At 43.8% G+C, this 20,361-nt stretch overlaps 2 protein-coding genes across 4 annotated transcripts in view; both read left to right on the top strand.

Annotated features, from left to right (window-relative positions):
• The window catches only part of LOC109891900 (junction plakoglobin-like), a 64,000-nt gene extending 58,643 nt beyond the window's left edge, over nt 1-5,357 (top strand). For all 3 annotated transcript variants that reach the window (XM_031827232.1, XM_031827234.1, XM_031827233.1), the window contains exons 14-16: nt 225-267; nt 2,296-2,445; nt 4,162-5,357. In XM_031827232.1, coding sequence (XP_031683092.1) covers nt 225-267; nt 2,296-2,432 — 180 coding nt within the window. In that variant the 3' untranslated portion in view covers nt 2,433-2,445; nt 4,162-5,357. The remainder of the gene's footprint in view (nt 1-224; nt 268-2,295; nt 2,446-4,161) is intronic.
• A 5,833-nt stretch (nt 5,358-11,190) lies between these two features.
• On the top strand, nt 11,191-18,205 carry LOC109893260 (WAS/WASL-interacting protein family member 2-like). Its single transcript, XM_020486394.2, has 8 exons — nt 11,191-11,423; nt 12,184-12,303; nt 13,333-13,465; nt 13,717-13,821; nt 14,403-15,080; nt 15,488-15,685; nt 16,075-16,176; nt 16,343-18,205. The coding sequence occupies exons 2-8, from the start codon at nt 12,244-12,246 to the stop codon at nt 16,381-16,383; spliced, it is 1,317 nt and encodes a 438-aa protein (XP_020341983.2). The 5' UTR covers nt 11,191-11,423; nt 12,184-12,243; the 3' UTR covers nt 16,384-18,205.
• The last annotated feature ends 2,156 nt before the right edge of the window (nt 18,206-20,361 follow it).

The following is a 20,361-nucleotide window of genomic DNA, read 5'->3' as shown; positions in this document are numbered from 1 at the left end:
AGGCCCAAAGCAGACAGGTCTACTGTTTACACTACATCCACCATGAGGAAGTATTGAACTCCAAAGGGATAGATTTACTGACTGGGCGTCGTTGGCACCAGATGTAAAGTTAACGTCTGTCTCTGTCGTTTTTTAGAAGGGCAGTATCCGATAAAAGTATAGTATTGAAGTTAGAATGGTACATCTTTACTTGAATATTTCTCAATCTCTCTCTTTCTCTCCAGGCCCACAATGCTGTACCCATGCAAGCTGCATACTTGGCGGATGGTGAGTGTGGACCAGTCCTATCCTACAGTACAGTACACCAACGTAACACCACTTTTGTATTCTATGCTAGATGATAAACCAGGTGGTTCAAGCCCTGAATGCTGATTGGCTGAAAGCCGTGGTATATCAGACCGTGTACCATGGGTATAACAAAAAATGACTATTTACTGGTCTAATTGCGTTTGAAACCAGTTTATAATAGCAGTAAGGCACCTCAGGGGTGTGCGGTATATGGCCAATACACCACAGCTAAGGTCTGTATCCAGGTACTCCTCGTTGCCTCGTACGTAAGAACAGCCCTTCACCATGGTATATCAGCCATATACCACACCTCCTCAGGCCTTAATGCTTAATTATACTACTGCAACGAACATCTTACATTACACTACTGCGTTTCACCAAAAAATGGCAAGAGAGAGATAGATCAGAAGAGAAGAGAAGAGACGAACCAGAAGAGAGAGGCAGAGATGATTTGACACACATGGATTGAAATGGATTGACACCCACACACACACACCAGAGTCAGACCTCACTTAGGTTAAGTGCCACTTGATTGGTTTCCTGTCAGTGTCTGTGAAAGTGGACTGTGTGTACCAGAGGGTGATCATTAAATCAACGTGCAAGCATTGTCACAGCAAAGTCTGCCCTTGTCTCACTAGTCACGCACACACACATACTTGTACATGATTGGGGGGAAAAAATCGCAAAGAATTGAGTTTCTCTCTCATGTACACACATACAGACACAAACGTACACACACACACAATAGTGAGCATCAGAGAAGAGGAGGAAAAGGAGAGGCACGTGTCTATAGAGAGCCGGAGCCAGGTCTCGTCCTTTTCCCCCTCAGCAGTCCTTCAGGCCCTGGGAGTGTGGGGGACCCCTGCTGTTTATATAATGCACTCAGACCCCTGGCCGTACCGATTGTGTGTTTGTGTGTGGGTGTGTGTGCATTCATGTGCGTTCATGTGTGTGTTTCTCTCTGATGTGTCTGTTCCCGCCATGTCCTGGAGAGGGGGGAGGGTGTCAGGGGGCGTGGTAATGGGGGGAGGAGGGGTACACTGTAGGATGTCATTCAATTCACAGAGGTACCTGTCTATTTCCCCTCTGGTCTCAATTTACATGTCATTTACATTTACATTAACTGGCCATCTATCGTCGTCAAGCGATCTCCCGCACTCTATTCCGCTCTCTCTCTCTCTCTCTCTCTCTCTCACACACACACGCACGCTGCTGAGTTGACAGCCACACTCTCTTTTCCACTGCACGGCTAATGCTCCTTCCTGTGATTGCGTAACACTTCTCTATAGAAACCACTGGCACTCTCTCTGTCTCTCTCTGGTGAATTTATATTTTGTTTTCCCTCCTAGCTCTGTCGGTCACTACTGTCTCTTTGCAGTCATACAGCGTCTTTCTCTTGCTAATCTTAGGTCTCAGTTGTGAATCTCCACTCTGTCTTCCTCTCCTCTGGTCCATCCCTCTCTCTGCATACAGTAAATCCTCCTCATTTCAATATCTTTAATTATAATTCTGAACTCTATCCCTCATATATCCCCCTGTGTGTGTGTGTGTGTGCGTGCGTGTGCGTGCGTGCGGTACACTAGTCACCATCCTTCCAGAGCACTGTGTGTCCTTTCGATGCTGACGCTTAATCCATAGCGCAGTGCTCACATTATTAAACAGGGTATGAAATAGCATTAATGGAATAGAATAGAGGTGAAGGTGAAGAGATTATTATTCCTGTTCTTCTTTCCATCCGTCACAGGAAAACGTCTGCTGATGGGAGCAAAGCTCATTTCTGTCTGCCTGTCTAGTAATTTGGATGCATGCAAACTGTCTGTCAGTGTCAATACTCCAAATAAGCTTGCCTCTCTGTTTGCCTGGGTATTCTATATTGTTTGCCTGGGTATTCTATATTGTTTGCCTGGGTATTCTATATTGTTTGCCTGGGTATTCTATATTGCCTGGGTATTCTCATTTCTCTCTCTTTCCATCTCTATCCCTCATCTCTGTCCCTCCTTCCCTCAGAGCTGGATGGAGGCTACCCCCCCTATGGCTACTCTGACCTGGGCATGGGCGGGATGCCACTGGAAGCAGAGATGCATGAGCAGTACATGCCTGAGATGGCCTACGATCCCCGACAGGCCTACCCAGAGCCCCTCTAACACACAGGGCCAGGTCAGTGATGTAGATGCTACCCAGAGCCCCTTTAACATACTTGGCCAGGTCAGTGATGTAGATGCTACCCAGAGCCCCTTTAACATACTTGGCCAGGTCAGTGATGTAGATGCTACCCAGAGCCCCCTCTAACACACAGGGCCAGGTCAGTGATGTAGATGCTACCCAGAGCCCCTTTAACATACTTGGCCAGATCAGTGATGTAGATGCTACCCAGAGCCCCTTTAACACACAGGGCCAGGTCAGTGATGTAGATGCTACCCAGAGCCCCTTTAACATACTTGGCCAGGTCAGTGATGTAGATGCTACGTCAGAACCCCCTTTAACACACAGGGCCAGGTCAGTGATGTAGATGCTACCCAGAGCCCCTATAACACACAGGGCCAGGTCAGTGATGTAGATGCTACCCAGAGCCCCTTTAACACGCAGAGCCAGGTCAGTGATGTAGATGCTACCCGAGCCCCCTTTAACACGCAGGGCAAGGTCAGTGATGTAGATGCTACCCAGAGCCCCTTTAACACGCAGGGCCAGGTCAGTGATGTAGATGCTACCCAGAACCCCCTTTAACACACAGGGCCAGGTCAGTGATGTAGATGCTACCCAGAGCCTCTTTAACACACAGGGCCAGGTCAGTGATGTAGATGCTACCCAGAACCCCCTTTAACACACGGGGCCAGGTCAGTGGTAGATGCTACCCAGAGCCCCTTTAACACACAGGGCCAGGTCAGTGATGTAGATGCTACGCAGAACCCCCTTTAACACACAGGGCCAGATCAGTGATGTAGATGCTACGCAGAACTCCCTTTAACACACAGGGCCAGGTCAGTGATGTAGATGCTACCCAGAGCCCCTTTAACACACAGGGCCAGATCAGTGATGTAGATGCTACCCAGAACCCCCTTTAACACACAGGGCCAGGTCAGTGATGTAGATGCTACCCAGAGCCCCTTTAACACACAGGGCCAGATCAGTGATGTAGATGCTACCCAGAGCCCCCTTTAACACACAGGGCCAGGTCAGTGATGTAGATGCATACACACAGCTACACAGAGCTCCTCTAATGCACAGACTCAGCCCGTACTTTCCCCCAGTACACACATACACACAGACACTCACACGCCCAGAATGGCTGTAAAACACAGCTCTGTAGGGTGGCGCAGTGGTTAAGGGCGCTGTACTGCAGAGCAAGCTGCGCCATCAGAGACTCTGGGTTCGCGCCCAGGCTATGTCGTAACCGGCCGCGACCGGGAGCAGTGCGGCTTGGTTGGTTTGTGTATCAGAGGACGCATGACTTTCAACCTTCGTCTCTCCTGAGCCCGTATGGTAGTTGTAGCGATGAGACAAGATAGTAGCTACTAAACAATTGGATACCACGAAATTGGGGAGAAAAAGGGGTAAAAAAAAAAAAACACACAGCTCTGTAGGTTTTTTATTTTTATTTTTATATAACTAGACAAGCCAGTTAAGAACAAATTCTTATTTACAACGGCTTAGGAACAGTGGGTTAACTGCCTGTTCAGGGGCAGAACGACAGATTTGTACCTTGTCAGCTCGGGGGTTTGAACTTGCAACAAGACCAACGCTCTAACCACTAGGCTACCCTGCCGCCCCAGTTATATAGTTATAACTATAATAACTCAGCATAACATAATTGCAACATTTTAAGACCACATGAAACATTGGATTATGTCTAAATAACTGCCTCTTCCATTGAAGGCACAAAATGGAAAGGGTGAAATTGGCGTGAACACCATGGAGGGACAGCTGAAAGAGGATTTCACCACATTTCATGGGGAGACATTGGCCAATCAGGGGCTGTTGTCAGAAAACACAAGAAAAAGAAAAGAAAAAAAACAATAACAAGAATTTAGTGTTCCTCAAAATGAAAAGTTGCTTTGTTACAGTTAATGTGGAGGGAAATTGAACTTTAACTTGTAGATGCTGTGTTGGTTTTAGGCGTTTCCTTGCATATTTACATTGCAGATTATTCTTATTTTTCTTCATGTGTATAATTTACATGGCGGTATGCAGAGCCACATACAGTAGTCCTCAACAATAACCAGTAACATTGAGTTCAGACAAGAAGTCCTGTTCGCCATGTTATGAGACCGGTGGCTAATTGGAACAGCAGCGGTCCCTGTGATGCCTATAACTGTCTAACAGTCCAGTCTATGATCCAGACTGCTGCCGGGTCTGAGGTTCCGAGACACGCACCCTCTCCCCTGAATGTGTGTACACAGCCACTCTCTCCCAGCCGAGTGGTCTCCCAGGCACACTAAACTACAACTTCAGCTGGTGCGGTTGGTTTACCTCTCTTCCTGTGGACCGGTCTTGCTCACCAACAGTTATAGACACTCAACCGACACAGTATACATATGCATCGCGGTTTAATACATTGCGCTTCAACATAAAATGTGTGTATGATCCAAAACGTCATGTCTGGCAGGCCCGCACCCTTTTACAGCTACTACAACTGACGTTTCCTCAAAGTATGTACGGTCGTTGTGGAGGAGGTGTTTTTTTTTATGTCTTGATTTTTTTTTTGGGGGGGGGGGGGGGGGTTCTGAGGTAAGAGGCAGGGGAAAAATGCCAAAGAGATTTATTTTGTGACGATGATAATCATATAGCTTTCTGTTTATTTTCTATTTTGATTGGGTGGGGGGATTGTGTGGGGGGAAGCTGTAATCGTGATCCTGTTTGTAGAGTGTGTGTTCCATAGCGACCCCGCTGCACATTCCTACCTTCCAAACGATAGAAAAGGCAAAGGGAAACGAGGGATGATAGAAGGATGATGTTGATAAGCGAGGAGTGTACCATACGAATGAAGGGGAAATTAACACTATGAATATGCATTTTTACAGAACATTTTTAGTTTGAAACTTTTTTTCAAATAAAACAAACTATATTAACTAGCCTGTCTCCTGTGTATTTGTATGGCTAATTGGATCCTATTTAGCCCTGAGGTCATTGTTGCTTTCACTCACTGCCAGTCAAGCAAGGTCCAAACCCCAGACTATAAAACCCATTGCAGGCTGGTGGTGAAGAATCCAAAGGAAACTCTGTCTCACAGCGCCCTCATGTATCCCTAAAAGGCAGGATATCGGCCCTCTCAGAGTACCACATTCGGGTTTCAAATAGTAAAAACAACCCAAAGCTTATGATAAATACACTGATAACTAACCCCTATTCATCTGTGCATGTAACAGAGGGAGATCGTACCGGATAAACTCACCCACGGCTTGAAACGGTGCCATTGAATTAGAAATGGGTCACGGCTCCACTCCATTACTGTGCGTCACACATGCCAAGTGAGAACCAGTATGAAATAACGTGTATAGAAAGAAGGTAGAGATTCAGCATTGATTATAGGGATAGGATTTCCCGGACAACATAAGAGAAAGGAGGCAGTCTGTCTGTCAAATCAAATCAAAGATACAGTAGATGGTATCGAGTACAGTATATACATATGAGATGAGTATGTAAACAAAGTGGCATAGTTAAAGTGGCTAGTGATACATGTATTACATAAGGATACAGTCGATGATATAGAGTACAGTATATACGTATGCATATGAGATGAATAATGTAGGGTAAGTAACATTATATAAGGTAGCATTGTTTAAAGTGGCTAGTGATATATTTACATCATTTCCCATTTCCCATTCCCATTTCCCATGCGTGTGTCGACTTCGTACAGTATAGGCATACTGCCACCAAGTGGTTGTTGTGGTAGTTCACGGCTGGGCAGGGTGTCTGACATTTCCATCTCACACCTGACTCCTTCACTATTTGGAAAGCATGAAATTGAAGGAAAAAGTCTATAGTGCACCCCAGAATATGAAGATGGGTACAACTAGAAGTTGCCCTCTTGCTTACTAAAGATAGTGTTTAAGTTACACATAATGCAGATGCTTAGATGATGTGTGGTGTAGTTTCCTCCAATCCTCCCCCAACCTTGCATTCAAGAACAAGATTTTCAGCCAGAATGATTGTTGCTGTCATAAGAATGTATAAATTGCCTCATGTAACACAGCGTCATTCGAAAACCATTACAGAGAAGTTATTCTAGCCTGCCTCCATTTTGATGTACACTCCAAGATCGTGGATAAATGAAGATGTCTTAGTCAGACAGTTCACCAATGGAGGTGTCATAATACCCATTAAACCTAGCGGTCAAACAGGGAAATGATTCCAATCATTTCCCCACCATACATTTTTACCATAGGGGATTTTAGAAACACTTTAAAAAGGGCTGTGTTTTATGTAGGCTTACCCTGGCCTGACGTTTTGATAACCATAGAAATTTCTCTAGGACAAGGTGACTTTTATCAATATTTTCTGCTCTATTTACTCTCAGATTCCAAAATGCTAATTACTATCAACGTAGTATACAAATCCCTGCAAGCTCCTGCGTGACACCTTTGCTAACAGGTACGTGTGAATTTAAAACTTGCACAAGACACTTCACAGAATTGTCCAGACTTGCCAAAAGCCCTGAGTGATGCCAACTTTAATCTTTGGCATACTGTAGGAATCAGGACCTTTTCAGACCTATTTCATCAGAAAACCACTGCACTGAAATCCTTTCAAGAGCTCTGCAGTGAATTCAATGTGCCAAGATCCCATTAAAAAAAATATCTTCAAATTAGACATGTCATTTCCTCATTTACTTCCAAGAGGAGGTTTAGAGCTCAGCTGAATGTTGTTGAAACCCTTCTTGTCATAGCACAATCCATTAAAGGCAAAATCTTCTTTATCTATACTCATTTCTGAGAAAGGAGGCTCCTCCTTTACTCCTTTGAAAATAATCTGGGAAAAGGACCTTGGTCTGACTATCAGTGATGAGTTATGGGCGGAAGTTTGCGACAGGGCATACTGCTCCTCTACTAATGTAAAAATGAAAGAATCGAATTACAAATTTTGTACAAATTTTATTACACTCCAATGAGACTCCATAGAATGAAAACAGACATTTATCCTACCTGTAAAAGATGTACCTCTGAAAGTGGAACCTACAGTGGGGCAAAAAAGTATTTAGTCAGCCACCAATTGTGCACGTTCTCCCACTTAAAAAGATGAGAGAGGCCTGTAATGTTCATCATAGGTGCACTTCAATCAACTATGACAGACAAAATGAGATTTTTTTTTCTCCAGGAAATCACATAGTAGGATTTTTAATGAATTTATTTGCAAATTATGGTGGAAAATAAGTATTTGGTCACCTACAAACAAGCAAGATTTCTGGCTCTCACAGACCTGTAACTTCTTATTTAAGAGGCTCCTCTGTCCTCAGTACAGTTGTCAGTATAAAAGACACCTGTCCACAACCTCAAACAGTCACACTCCAAACTCCACTATGGCCAAGACCAAAGAGCTGTCAAAGGACACCAGAAACAAAATTGTAGACCTGCACCAGGCTGGGAAGACTGAATCTGCAATAGGTAAGCAGCTTGGTTTGAAGAAATCAACTGTGGGAGCAATTATTAGGAAATGGAAGACATACAAGACCTCTGATAATCTCCCTCGATCTGGGGCTCCACACAAGATCTCACCCCGTGGGGTCAAAATGATCACAAGAACGGTGAGCAAAAATCCCAGAACCACACGGGGGGACCTAGTGAATGACCTGCAGAGAGCTGGGACCAAAGTAACAAAGCCTACCATCAGTAACACACTACGCCGCCAGGGACTCAAATCCTGCAGTGCCAGACGTGTCCCCCTGCTTAAGCCAGTACATGTCCAGGCCCGTCTGAAGTTTGCTAGAGAGCATTTGGATGATCCAGAAGAAGATTGGGAGAATGTCATATGGTCAGATGAAACCAAAATATAACTTTTTAGTAAAAACTCAACTCGTCGTGTTTGGAGGACAAAGAATGCTGAGTTGCATCCAAAGAACACCATACTTACTGTGAAGCATGTGGGTGGAAACATCATGCTTTGGGGCTGTTTTTCTGCAAAGGGACCAGGATGACTGATCCGTGTAAAGGACAGAATGAATGGGGCCATGTATCGTGAGATTTTGAGTGAAAACCTCCTTCCATCAGCAAGGGCATTGAAGATGAAACGTGGCTGGGTCTTTCAGCATGACAATGATCCCAAAAACACCGCCCGGGCAACGAAGGAGTGGCTTCGTAAGAAGCATTTCATGGTCCTGGAGTGGCCTAGCCAGTCTCCAGATCTCAACCCCATAGAAAATCTTTGGAGGGAGTTGAAAGTCTGTGTTGCCCAGCAACAGCCCCAAAACATCACTGCTCTAGAGGAGATCTGCATGGAGGAAAGGGCCAAAATACCAGCAACAGTGTGTGAAAACCTTGTGAAGACTTACAGAAAACGTTTGACCTCTGTCATTGCCAACAAAGGGTATATAACAAAGTATTGAGATAAACTTTTGTTATTGACCAAATACTTATTTTCCACCATAATTTGCAAATAAATTCATAAAAAATCTTACAATGTGATTTTCTGGATTTTTTTTCTAATTTTGTCTGTCATAGTTGAAGTGTACCTATGATGAAAATTACAGGCCTCTCTCATCTTTTTAAGTGGGAGAACTTGTACAATTGGTGGCTGACTAAATACTTTTTTGCCCCACTGTATATGCATGTATTTTGGAGCTGTAGAGAGATTGCCAGATTTTGGCAATCTATACATACTGCTGCACAGAAAATACTAGATGTACAGTTTGATATGACCCCATGTATCTATCTTCTTAATGCCCAGCAGGACTTTGTTCTTGGTCCTGACAGAGAAAATTTGCTCATGACTATTACTTACTTTGCTAAGAAATGTATTCTTCTATTGTGGGCCTCTAATACTTCTCCTACATTTAACATGTGGATTGACCAGATTGTTGACTTTCTCCCTCTTGAAAAGCTCACTTATGACCTCCACAAGAAACAGCCCAAGTTTGATAGACTCTGGTCTCCACTACTCAACTATATTTCAAATTGGACAGAGTGAATGGGGTGATTAGGGAAATGAGCAGATACAGGTTGTGTAAGTTGCTGTAAAAACTAAAAGCTAATTATTTACTTGTCGTCTCAGCTAAGGCTGGAAATAGCTAATAAGAACCTTCATAGTGCTGCTGCAGGTTTTTATATATATATTACTTTTTTCTTTCTTTATATTCTTCCTTTTATTATTATTATAATTTTTTTCATTTTCATTATTATTGTTCGTTTTTTATTTTATCATTTAAAAAAATATATACATATTTTTTATATATTTATTTTGAATAAAGTCTGTCACATCTGTGAATGTGGAATGTGGTTTGTTGGTTGATTGAAAAACACTTAATAAAATATTAAATTGAAAAAAAAAAAATGTGAAAAAAGTTAGGTAAATATACTACATCTTTATCAATGTCAGAATTTCTGAAATAAATGATTATACCAAAACCATTAAATTGTACAACAGGTGCTATTTTTTTTGTAACAAAGTTCTGTATGTCAATCCCAAAAATACTATAAATACAGGCAAAAAACAAATGCAAAATGGTCTTCAGAAATCACAATTATAGTCAATATTCAGCTTGAGTCTTTCCAAAACATGTTTCACAGGATAAATTCTATGTAACATTTTAAATTAAACTTCCTTTCCCTTGTTACTGATACAATATTTGTTAGCAATTTTCCCTGCTTTCCCCCACTGTATAGCACCATAGATATTCGATCAAAACAATCTTGCTGAGGGAATTGTAGTATCACAAACAATATTTCTAATCTGTTTATTACTACATTTATCTTTGATGTTAATATTGCAAATGAATATATTTTCATGTAAATCTATATTACTTACATCAACCACAGAGGAATAAAAAATAAAAAATACAACCCCCCTTGGAATCGCATAAAAAACAATTGCATATTATTTTGGGGTTATTGGAATTCTAAACTTGTCAAGAAATTCCCCATCTGAGAATAGATATCCATCCTCATTCAATAACTGACCAACCAAAATCATTTTATTCTCAAACCAGTTACGAAATAAATTGACTTATTTTTAAATCGTATATCTTTGTTGTTCCATAGAAAGTATCTGTGAAAGGAAAAATGTGTTTAAATGCTAACATCCAAGCTAAAAGGGCCTGTTTATGGAATGCGGGCAATTTTTACTGGGATTTTATCAACATCATAATTACATCGAAGCAAAAATCAAGTGTTTGCAGTCCTTCTTCTCCAAAACGCCACTGTTATTTTTGACTGTCTTTTTGACTGTTTTTATTTCTTTACTTACCTGTTGTTTAACTAATACATTTTTGCACTGTTGTTTAGAGCCTGTAAGTAAGCATTTCACTGTACCTGTTGTATTCGGCGCACGTGACAAATAAACTTTGATTTGATCGTCCCCATTTGAATATGATGACGATGTATTTTATTGACGCCACGAAGCCATCTGACTGACATCTGATAGACCAAATCAACGCGACTTTGAAAAACCCATCTCGACACTTGATCCCACATACTCGGCTCATTTTCCTCCCATTGGAAACGACAGGATTTTTTTTTCGACAGGATGTGGTATATCTTAGTAGAACATCTTTGGTAATATTGCTGTCGCTAATATTTATTATCACAACGGGTGATTGCATTGGGAATTCACTTCCTAGATCCACTCGTTGGTGCCTTATTGTCCCCTCCCTGCACTCCCTGCCCCGCAAATATTTCGCTTCCGCAGGGCGGGGGCAATAGGTAGACCAGAGAGGCTCCGCCCCGAATAAATTAGGGAGTGGGGTGTCTCGCTTTCTTTACCATCTCTGGTACACTGCAGTGTACATTTTCCATCTGCACACTTCCATCTTCATTGCTTCAGCAAATCTGTGCTGCAAGTGAAGGCTGTGAGATTGAATGCAGGAGTGAAATAGCAATGGCCAGCTTTAAATGTATAATACACTTGAGATGAAGGAACTACCGAGAACGAAGAAACAAATATGAGTTAAAACGTCAAATATCAAACGAATGGGCTGCTAAGAAACTCAAGTAAGTGAAGCAATCTAGCTAGCCTGATTAAGCTAACTTGCAAGGGTTGCCAACTCTGGCAGGTTAACTCAGCTAGCTCGCTACAGATCCTGTCGTTCGCTAATATGACAGCCATTAACACATTAGCCATGATGAGCTCGCGCCATGTATGTAACTTATATAGCTGAGATTCATAGCTAACGTTACGTTTAGTTAGGATGTATCGTAGCCATGCTTTATTACAAGATGCTAGCTAGTTGAGCTGTTGTGTATGGAGCTAGCTACTTATCCGTTTGCAGCAGGGCCGCCGCGATGGCTTCAAGTTTGTATGTTAATTGGTTAACTAGCTAACGTTAGTTTGTCAGCTTGCTAACTTACCTAAAGTTAGTCAAATAATTGTTATGCTAATCTGACCTAGCTACCGATGACCAGGTTTATTTGGAGATTTCACACTATTGGATTACTTCGTGCTATCTACAGTCGGCTCATTTACATTCCACAGCAGCACTGACCAAACGTTAGATATCTGCGAGCTAGATAGGCCAACTTGCTAATGAAATGAAGACGTCATCAATAACAATGTCACATGAGCCCAGAAGGTTATCTAGGTACGTGGTTTAAAATATGTTAATAATAATAAGGGAAGCCGTCAAATTAAAGGGGACCACCTCTACTTAGCTAACTGTGCTAGTTGACAAAATCATGCTTGATAACATTATCAATGGATGAGACTGAAATGTCACTGGATGACTCTGAAACATGTTTTAATGCGTTATTGCAGGTGGTGACAGTTTGTATCTGAGAACCCAGGCCATCCACAAGACTTGTTCAGTGGGTCAAGATGCCGATTCCTCCCCCTCCCCCTCCTGGAGGCCCCCCTCCACCCCCCACCTTCAGCCAGGTAAGAACTTATTGAAGCATGGAAGGTGTCACCTGGATGCAAAAAATGTTTCATGTGCAACTGTGTTGGTCTAAGAGAACTGTATCAATCAAACCTATGATAGGGACATATTTAATGGGTTTGAGCCATGATGTAGGCCTAGCTCCAGTGTAGTTCATATGAATTAGTTGTCCAACCAACTTGACAACTCGTAGGTCCCTTTTTCAAAGGGATTTATATTCACTGGTGTTGTGAAGCTGAATTTGTTTCACCTTGTGCGGAGAGCACTACTGAAATCTGAAAAAAAGCTGTTCTCGTGGCCTGTGGTTGTGCGTGCTATCCTCTCCCTGCCAAGCCCAATCAGAGATTGTGTCTCAAATGGCACCCTATTCCCTTTTTATAGTGCACTGCTTTTGACCAGGGCCCATAGGACTTTGGTCAAAAGTAGTACACTATATAAGAAATAGGGTGCCATTTGGGATGTTCGCAGAGCCCTTCTGGTTTAGTCAAGTGATTAGCGCTGCTCGCTCGAGTAATCATCCTCAACATCTAATTCTCATAATGAGCAGTGGACCAACCAGGCCAACGCAGACAGGGATGCATAACGCTATGGATTTATGCAATGGACAACTAATTAATGGACTTGATGTGAAGGACTCACAAAATGGTAATCTTATTCAAATGAATTGTGCTGTAGCCCTTATCAAGAACACGTTCTACCCGGCTAATTCCCGTGCACCAACTGTGACGTGGCTTTCTGCAAGCTGCTACCTGTCAGGCTATGTATAATCTCGGTTAGTTACGGGCAAGTCCCAAATTTGAAAGACGCCTGTGAAATCGTGACTTGTCCAAAGCACCCGATCTAATGCGTCTCGTTATCTCACGCATCCCGTTGTATCATAACAGATCTACTGTACCGTTCATGTTGTCTGTCCACGAGAAATGAGGTTATGCACTCAGTCTGTTCTCGGGTAGCATAAAGTGTGCTGTGGTGAGCTAAGTAGAGGACTCTCTCTCTCTCTTCTCTTTCTTTCCTTCCTTCCTTCGCAGGGCAACACCACCCCACCCAAGCTCAATCGAGATGAGGCCAAAGGCAGAGGAGCCCTGCTCGGTGACATCCACAAAGGGGCCAAGCTGAAGAAGGTCGGCGTGGTCAATGACAGGAGCGCACCTATCTTAGAAAGTAAGGCCACAGCACCACTAAGGTTCACCCTGTTGTCTCAGATCTACTATTCTGATAGTGTTTTACTGACTAATCTGATTGGATGGAAGTAGGACGCTCAGAACTGATGAGGCTAGGGTAGTGCATGGAGCACACTCACTGGGGGTCAAGGTTTATTTCGCAGGAGTGAAATGGGAGACCATGAGGGTAATTATGCATATAATAGGTTACTATTGTAATGTATGCAATTTAACCTTGTTTTCCCTGTCCAGAGCCTAAAGGAGGTGGTGGTAGTAGTGGAGGAGGCTCGTCAGGGGCCATTCAGCCAATGGGAGGGCTTTTCCAGGCAGGTGTGCCTAAATTACGACCAGTCGGAGGCAAGTATTTAATATCCTAACTGCTATGATGTCACTTACAAAGATTTCTCCCAAAAATCTGGACGGCTGAAGGAGTTGTCCGTCAAAAACTTATATTGGGGGGAGGGTTTAGAACAGCAATTTAATTCCCTTCCATTATATTTATTGCTGGCAAGTTTGAGAGCAAGCTAGTTCGTCAAAGCACGATTGCAATAGGTGAAAAATGAGCACTGGTTTTTGACTGTGTAGGTAGAACAGGCCGTCAGGTTTCAGTGTTGTCATAGGGCAGGGCTGTAATAGATCTGACACAGGCACTGCTGAAGGAGATTTGCTGATTCACAATAATGAGTTCCCTAACCTGCATGTCTGCATTGGTCTTAGATTTCATCATATGAAGGGCAGTGCCTTACCATCTGTCAAGGAGAAAAAATATTAGAAAATGGATTATGATGACTAAAATAATGACTAAAATAACCTAATAATACACTACCGTTCTGTTGTAACTCTGCACTGAGACATGTCCTCATGTTTCTCTGTTCATGTATAAATTCATCTTCATATAAATTGCTGATGACATGACGTGACATTTTTTTATGGTGCAGATGGTTCAGTTGGCAGGTCATCCCTGACGCCTCCTGGCACGCGCCCCGCTGCTCCTCGTCCTCCTGTTCGCCAGGACAGCACAGAATGCTCAGCCCAGCAGGCCTCTCCCCCGGAGCACTCCCGATCCCAGAGGCCCTCCCTCCCTGACCTCTCCCGCCCCCTCAGTGGAGGCAGCACAAACAGTGGCATGAAGCACAGCTCCTCCGCCCCTCCACCTCCTCCCCCTTTTTCTCGCCGGGGTAATGCACCCCCTGCACCGACTCAGAAGGCGCCACCACCTGCCCCCTCCTACAACCGGGAGAAGCCCCTCCCTCCCACGCCAGGACAGAGGGGGACTTCCCCGGTGCCGGCCCGCAACAGCGCCCCTCCTCTGCCTCCTTCTCCCAACATCAACCGGCGGCCCCCGACGTCAGGGGGCTCCTCAGCTTCCTCCTCTTCCTCCTCTCTGGGTCCACCTCCTCCCCCGTACCGCCAGCCCATGACCAACGGCCCCTCCAGTCCGGTTAACGAAGCCGCCCCGGAGCTACCTCAGAGACACAACTCCCTCAGCAAGAAGCCGTCGCCCGGACCTGGACTCACTCCAACCCGGGGGCAAGCTCCACCCCCGCCGCCCTCCCCCTCCCCGCCAGGCGGACGCCCCCCCCCTCCAGTCCGTGAGCCCCCCGGCAGAGGGGCAGGTATGTTCCTACTAGTGCTCTCCTTGTTCCTCTACCTGTAATGGAGCTGTGGGTTAGGGCCAGCTTTAATGCTTTCTACTGTTTGTGTTATGCATAGTTCAGTTACATAATTCGGTCACATTCTCACTGTGCTGTGTCGCACTATATTTGTTTTTTAACCTCTATCTCCTCTTGTCAATCACCTATCATAATGTGAGGCAAGCGAGGAGAGGTGATTTGTTTATTAGTGTAGAAATGTGGAAAAAGCCGTGGCAAGGCGTGGCACTACAGTCAGTATGGTGGCATGTCATGACAGGCCTACAGTGTTTTTCTAGCGTTCCTGTCTTGCTGTTGTATTGTAATGACTGATGGTTAGCCAGTGTGGCTGCTCTGTTATTCCTTAATGACCATATCGTTTGTCTGTACAGCTCCACCCCCGCCTGGGTCGACTCAACGAAACGGTGGTCGGGATGCTCCCCCTCCACCACCGCCCTACAGAGGTAGCCCCTCAGAACCTCATAGCCGTGGCAAGCCCCCTCCTCCTCCCTCCCGTACCCCTGCCGGACCCCCGCCCCCTCCCCCACCTATCCGCAATGGGCACACCTCCATTTCCCGCTCCTTCGTAGGTGAGTCTTCCTCATACTGCATCACCTGACCTCAAATTCGGTTTCCCTCTACATTAACAACCACCTCTCATTTTGTTAATCTACTTCTGAGTTTTTTGGAATGTATAAAATGTTGCAGTCCTAGTAAGTATTGAATCTGTAAAAGTGAAGGGGAAACGATACATTTTGAGTTGGGTAAACTGGCCTTGTTTTATTTGTTATATAATACATTTCTTTATTGGCTCCTTCGGCTGGATGACTTTGATCAGTACAAAAGAGAGGATTGAACTACCATCACGTCACACTCTTCCCTACTGTTCTTTCCGTCCTCTCCTCCCTCTTGACCTTCAATGGCCTTGACCACCAACCCTGACCTGAACGGTCATCTTCCTAACCTTCTCTCCCTACAGATGACTTTGAGTCCAAGTATTCTTTCCACCCTCTGGATGACTTCCCTGCTCCAGAGGAGTACCGGCACTTCACCAAGATCTACCCCAGCAAAGCCAACAGAGGTGAGGGCTCACTTATCAGTGTGACACAATATGCCAATAAATAATATACACACATATTCTGGTGCAGAGTACAACAAATGTTTACATGAAAGGAATAGTAATATTTTCCCATAGGACTGTAGTTTTTTGTAACAGCTTTTTATTGTTTTGACGGTGTCTTTGGCAGTGATGAGGGGAGCTCCTCCTGCACCGCCTGTGGGAAGGTGAACACTGTGAGACCACTTCACTTCTACTGTACAGGAGACAAGGGTTATATACACACACACACACACACACACACACACTACTTTCTCACATAGAACCTACAGCATATAACATATACCGACATGCTTCTCATTTGATAACATTCCATTTCACTTAAGCTCCATAACCATTCACTCACACGCTCGCCCTTGAGAATAGCCCAGGAATTTATGCAATGGCAGTCATGCTCCATTTTGAAGGTGGAGTTGGCAGCTTACTTATGCCATTCCCAGCCTGTGTCCGCGCGGGTGAACTTGCCCTGTTTTGTCACAAAGGCATTACTTTCCCATTGATGGTGTTTCCAGGCTCGTGTGTGTGTGTGTGTGGGTGTGGAACACTTTGACATGGGTATGAAAGACATTCACTCCCATACCACACAGACTGTTGCGATTGTCAAAATGGAGAAACGAAAATGTTCTCCACGTCAGACTATATGCACTGTGAGAGCCCACATCACCATGAAACGGGAGTGACACCAGTGACTGCACAGCCTGGCTCTAAGTGTCTGAAGGTTATTGACTTTTTGGGACCACTGCACCCCTTGCTGATGTAGGGAACTGCTACTGTTTGAAAGTTCTCTCAGGTATACAGTTTGTGGAACAGAGAACTGGAGATGACAAAGATGATATTGGAAAGGCATTATTAGATAAGAGATTCTCTCCAAAAGTGCCAACTGAGTCGGACCTGAACTGGGAACAGCACATCCCCCCCCCCCCCCCCCATCCTTTCTCCCTGCTGCAAGGCTGTCGTGGTTTCCCTTATGAATGGTGGACTGATCAAAGCAATAGTTTCATACGTTCTCTGTGATTGTTGTCAGTAATCAACACCTGTGACAGTGGCGATCGTTGGTTTGTGAAAAAGTCTTCCTGTTTAGAATGATGATGCACATGTATGGGATCTTGCAGCAATCTCTCCCTCCCTTCCTCTACGCAGAAGAAAAGACAAACCAGATAGATGCATGTTGTCTTTCTTTTCATCTTGTCTCTGTCTTGACAAAATGCATGAGGGTGATCTTGTTAGTTGTCCTAAATGCACAGCAGAAAGTTATTATGCCTTCTAACACTTGTCTGGGCCACTGAAACCATTTCACGACAACTAACTCATACGAACACTACAACCCTCACTAGTTTAATGACCGAGCCTTTCAAATGCATTGCATGCTACAGGATGCTGAACCAGTACATTGACACTAAAATACTCAACCCGAACCCAGGCAACGAGTCGGAAGCAATCCAAGAGTTTATTGTTAAAAATTGATAGGGAGAAATTATGTTGAGGGGAAAGTAAATGTATGCTTGCAAATACAAACCTTTTCCTGGAACTCAGCAGGATATGGTTTGTTGATACCCACAAAAGCCACTTGGTGGCAGTATTTGAGGATTTTTCCATAGGGAGACATGGGACCTACAGTATATGCTTGTGATGCAGTACCCCTTCAATTTGTCTTTATATTTTTTTTAAACATACAAAGTTGTATTATGGATTTGGCCAATGTTGAGTGAGAGGGCAGTACAGACCTGTATGTCTGTCTGTGTAACAATTTTGAGATCTTCTGCTGAGGGTCGAATGGACAAACCAATGACAACGGCCATGTTGTTCAACTCAATCATAGTTGTCTACGTTCTGTCTTTGAAAGAAAGAAATCTAATGTAGTCCTTACATTTCTTTGCTTAATGCACTTGTGACCACAAGCCTGAAACAAATGCACGTTGTTACACAGGGAGGTGAACCTTTAAGGCTGGTCCCTGTTATTTTGTTCCTATTGTGTATGTGTTGTGTGGGGTTAGTCTTGTTCCTTATTTTAAAACAGCCCTGCACCGTGACCGAACCCCCTTAAACTGTCACTCACTATTCACTTTTTATTTTAACCCTTTGCTGGTGTTTTGCCTTATTATTCGCTGTTGGAGTCAATTCAGGATTTGTAAAAAACAAAAAACAAAAAAACTAAGCTAATCTAAGTTTATCCACCTCATATGGGTAATACGGTAGTCATGGCAATTGTTCTACTTTTAATATGTATAAAGCTTGTAATATAGTGAATAAAACGGGGATGGATAACGGCAGGCTTTTGTCAGAATCCAGTGACAAACTGTTAGTCATCTGCCTTCAGTCCCCCTTTTAGATATTCCCTCTCTGTGTCACAGAGGGCCTGTGTGGCCATTCAACAGGAGCAGTATGTACTCACATTGAGAGAACCTCCTTGTTCGTGTCTTCTTCTCATCCCCCATTTCATACTTTCATACTTAGCTTAATCCAGGCCCTGGTTCCTTCTGTACATGTCACCCTTCTGCGTCAGACATGTTGTACCAATTCAATTAAAATGTCAGTGATGGAGAAAAAAAAAAGTCTACTTTTCCTGTCTCTGTCCAGTCCATTGTCATCTTTTATTAGTGACGTTATGTAATAATGTGCCACAGGTTTTGGTTAAAGGGATAGTTCATCCACATTACAAAATGACATTGATTTTATTTTAGGGGGTAGATGGATTGATGGAAGCTACAATGTAATTGTCTGCATCCATTAAAAAATATATATATATATATTTTCCTTTGTTACTCTAATTGGAGTAAAGTAATGGACAACAACACTTATCTTATACACAAGTATGTGGACACCACTTCAAATGAGTGGATTTGGCTATTTCAGCTATACCTGTTGCTGACGGGTGTCTAAAATCGAGCGCACCGCCATGCACTCTCCATAGACAAACATTGACTTTCAATGTGGCACAGTCATTGGATGCCACCTTTCCAACAAGTTAGTTTGTCAAATTTCTGCCATGCTGGAGCTTCCCCGGTCAACTGTAAGTGCTGTTTATTGTGAAGTGGAAACTTATAGGAGCAACAATGGCTTACCAACAAAGTGGTAGGCCACACAAGCTCACAGAATGAGATCGCTGATTGCTGAAGCAAATATACTCTGTTGCAACACTCACTACCGAGTTCCAAACTGCCTCTGGAAGAAACGTCAGCACAAGAATTGTCCGTCGGGAACTTCATGAAATGTGTTTCCATTGCTGAGCAGCCTCACACAAGCCTAAGATCACCATGCGCAATGCCAAGTGTCGGCTGGAGTGGTATAAAGCTCGCCGCCAGTGGACTCTGGAGCAGTGGAAACGTGTTCTCTGTAGTAATGCATAGAGCCAACTGTAAAGTTTGGTGGAGGAATAATGGTCTGGGGCTGTTTTTCATGGATCGGGCTAGGCCCCTTAGTTCCAGTGAAGGGAAATCTTACCGCTGTGCTTCCAACTTTGTGGCCACAGTTTGGGGAAGGCCCTTTTACTGTTTCAGCATGACAATGCCCCCGCGAGGTCCATACAGAAATGGTTTGTCGAGATCTGTGTGGAAGAATGTGGCTGGCCTGCACAGAGCCCTGACCTCAACCCCATGGAACACCTTTGGGCTCAATTGGAACGTTGTCTGCGAGCCAAGCCTAATCACCCAACATCAGCGCCCGACCTCAGTCATGCTCTTGTGGCTGAATGGAAGCAAGTCCCCACCGCACTATTCCAACATCTTATGGAAAGTAGTCCCAGAAGAGTAGAGGCTGTTATAGAAGCAAAAGAGGCCCAACTTCATATTAATGCCCATGATTTTGGAATGTGATGTTCAACGAGCTGGTGTCTACATACTTTTGGTCATGTAGTGTATATACAATTTACGGACACAATGCATTTTACAATAGTTATCTTGTTGGTTTTAGTCCCACCCTTCAACCCCTCCCGGCTATCTCTTAACACCATCCAGTTTTGATTTCTATGTTTTTCAACTGTGATGTTTCACAAAAGTTCTGAACCTTTCTCATAGTTTCTACAGATTGTAAATTAAAGTTTTTTTGGGGGGGCTAAAAGTATTATATTATTGATCGATTGACTATGACTTTTCAAGTCACCCATCAGTGCTATTTGCAGAGTTACCTGCAGGTAAATGTTGCAATTATTCA

The sequence above is a fragment of the Oncorhynchus kisutch genome, linkage group LG6 (assembly GCF_002021735.2).
Source record: "Oncorhynchus kisutch isolate 150728-3 linkage group LG6, Okis_V2, whole genome shotgun sequence".
NCBI classification, from domain to species: domain Eukaryota; kingdom Metazoa; phylum Chordata; class Actinopteri; order Salmoniformes; family Salmonidae; genus Oncorhynchus; species Oncorhynchus kisutch.
Note: the sequence above shows the minus strand (reverse complement) of the source record. Positions and strands in the feature narration are given on the sequence as shown.

What these genes read in the sequence shown, in the direction of transcription:
- LOC109893260 (XM_020486394.2), top strand. Translation starts at nt 12,244, where the DNA reads ATGCCGATTCCTCCCCCTCCCCCTCCTGGAGGCCCCCCTCCACCCCCC. An exon ending in TAAATTACGACCAGTCGGAG is followed by an intron (nt 13,822 to 14,402) that starts GCAAGTATTTAA and finishes TTTATGGTGCAG; the next exon opens with ATGGTTCAGTTGGCAGGTCA. An exon ending in CCCCAGCAAAGCCAACAGAG is followed by an intron (nt 16,177 to 16,342) that starts GTGAGGGCTCAC and finishes TGTCTTTGGCAG; the next exon opens with TGATGAGGGGAGCTCCTCCT.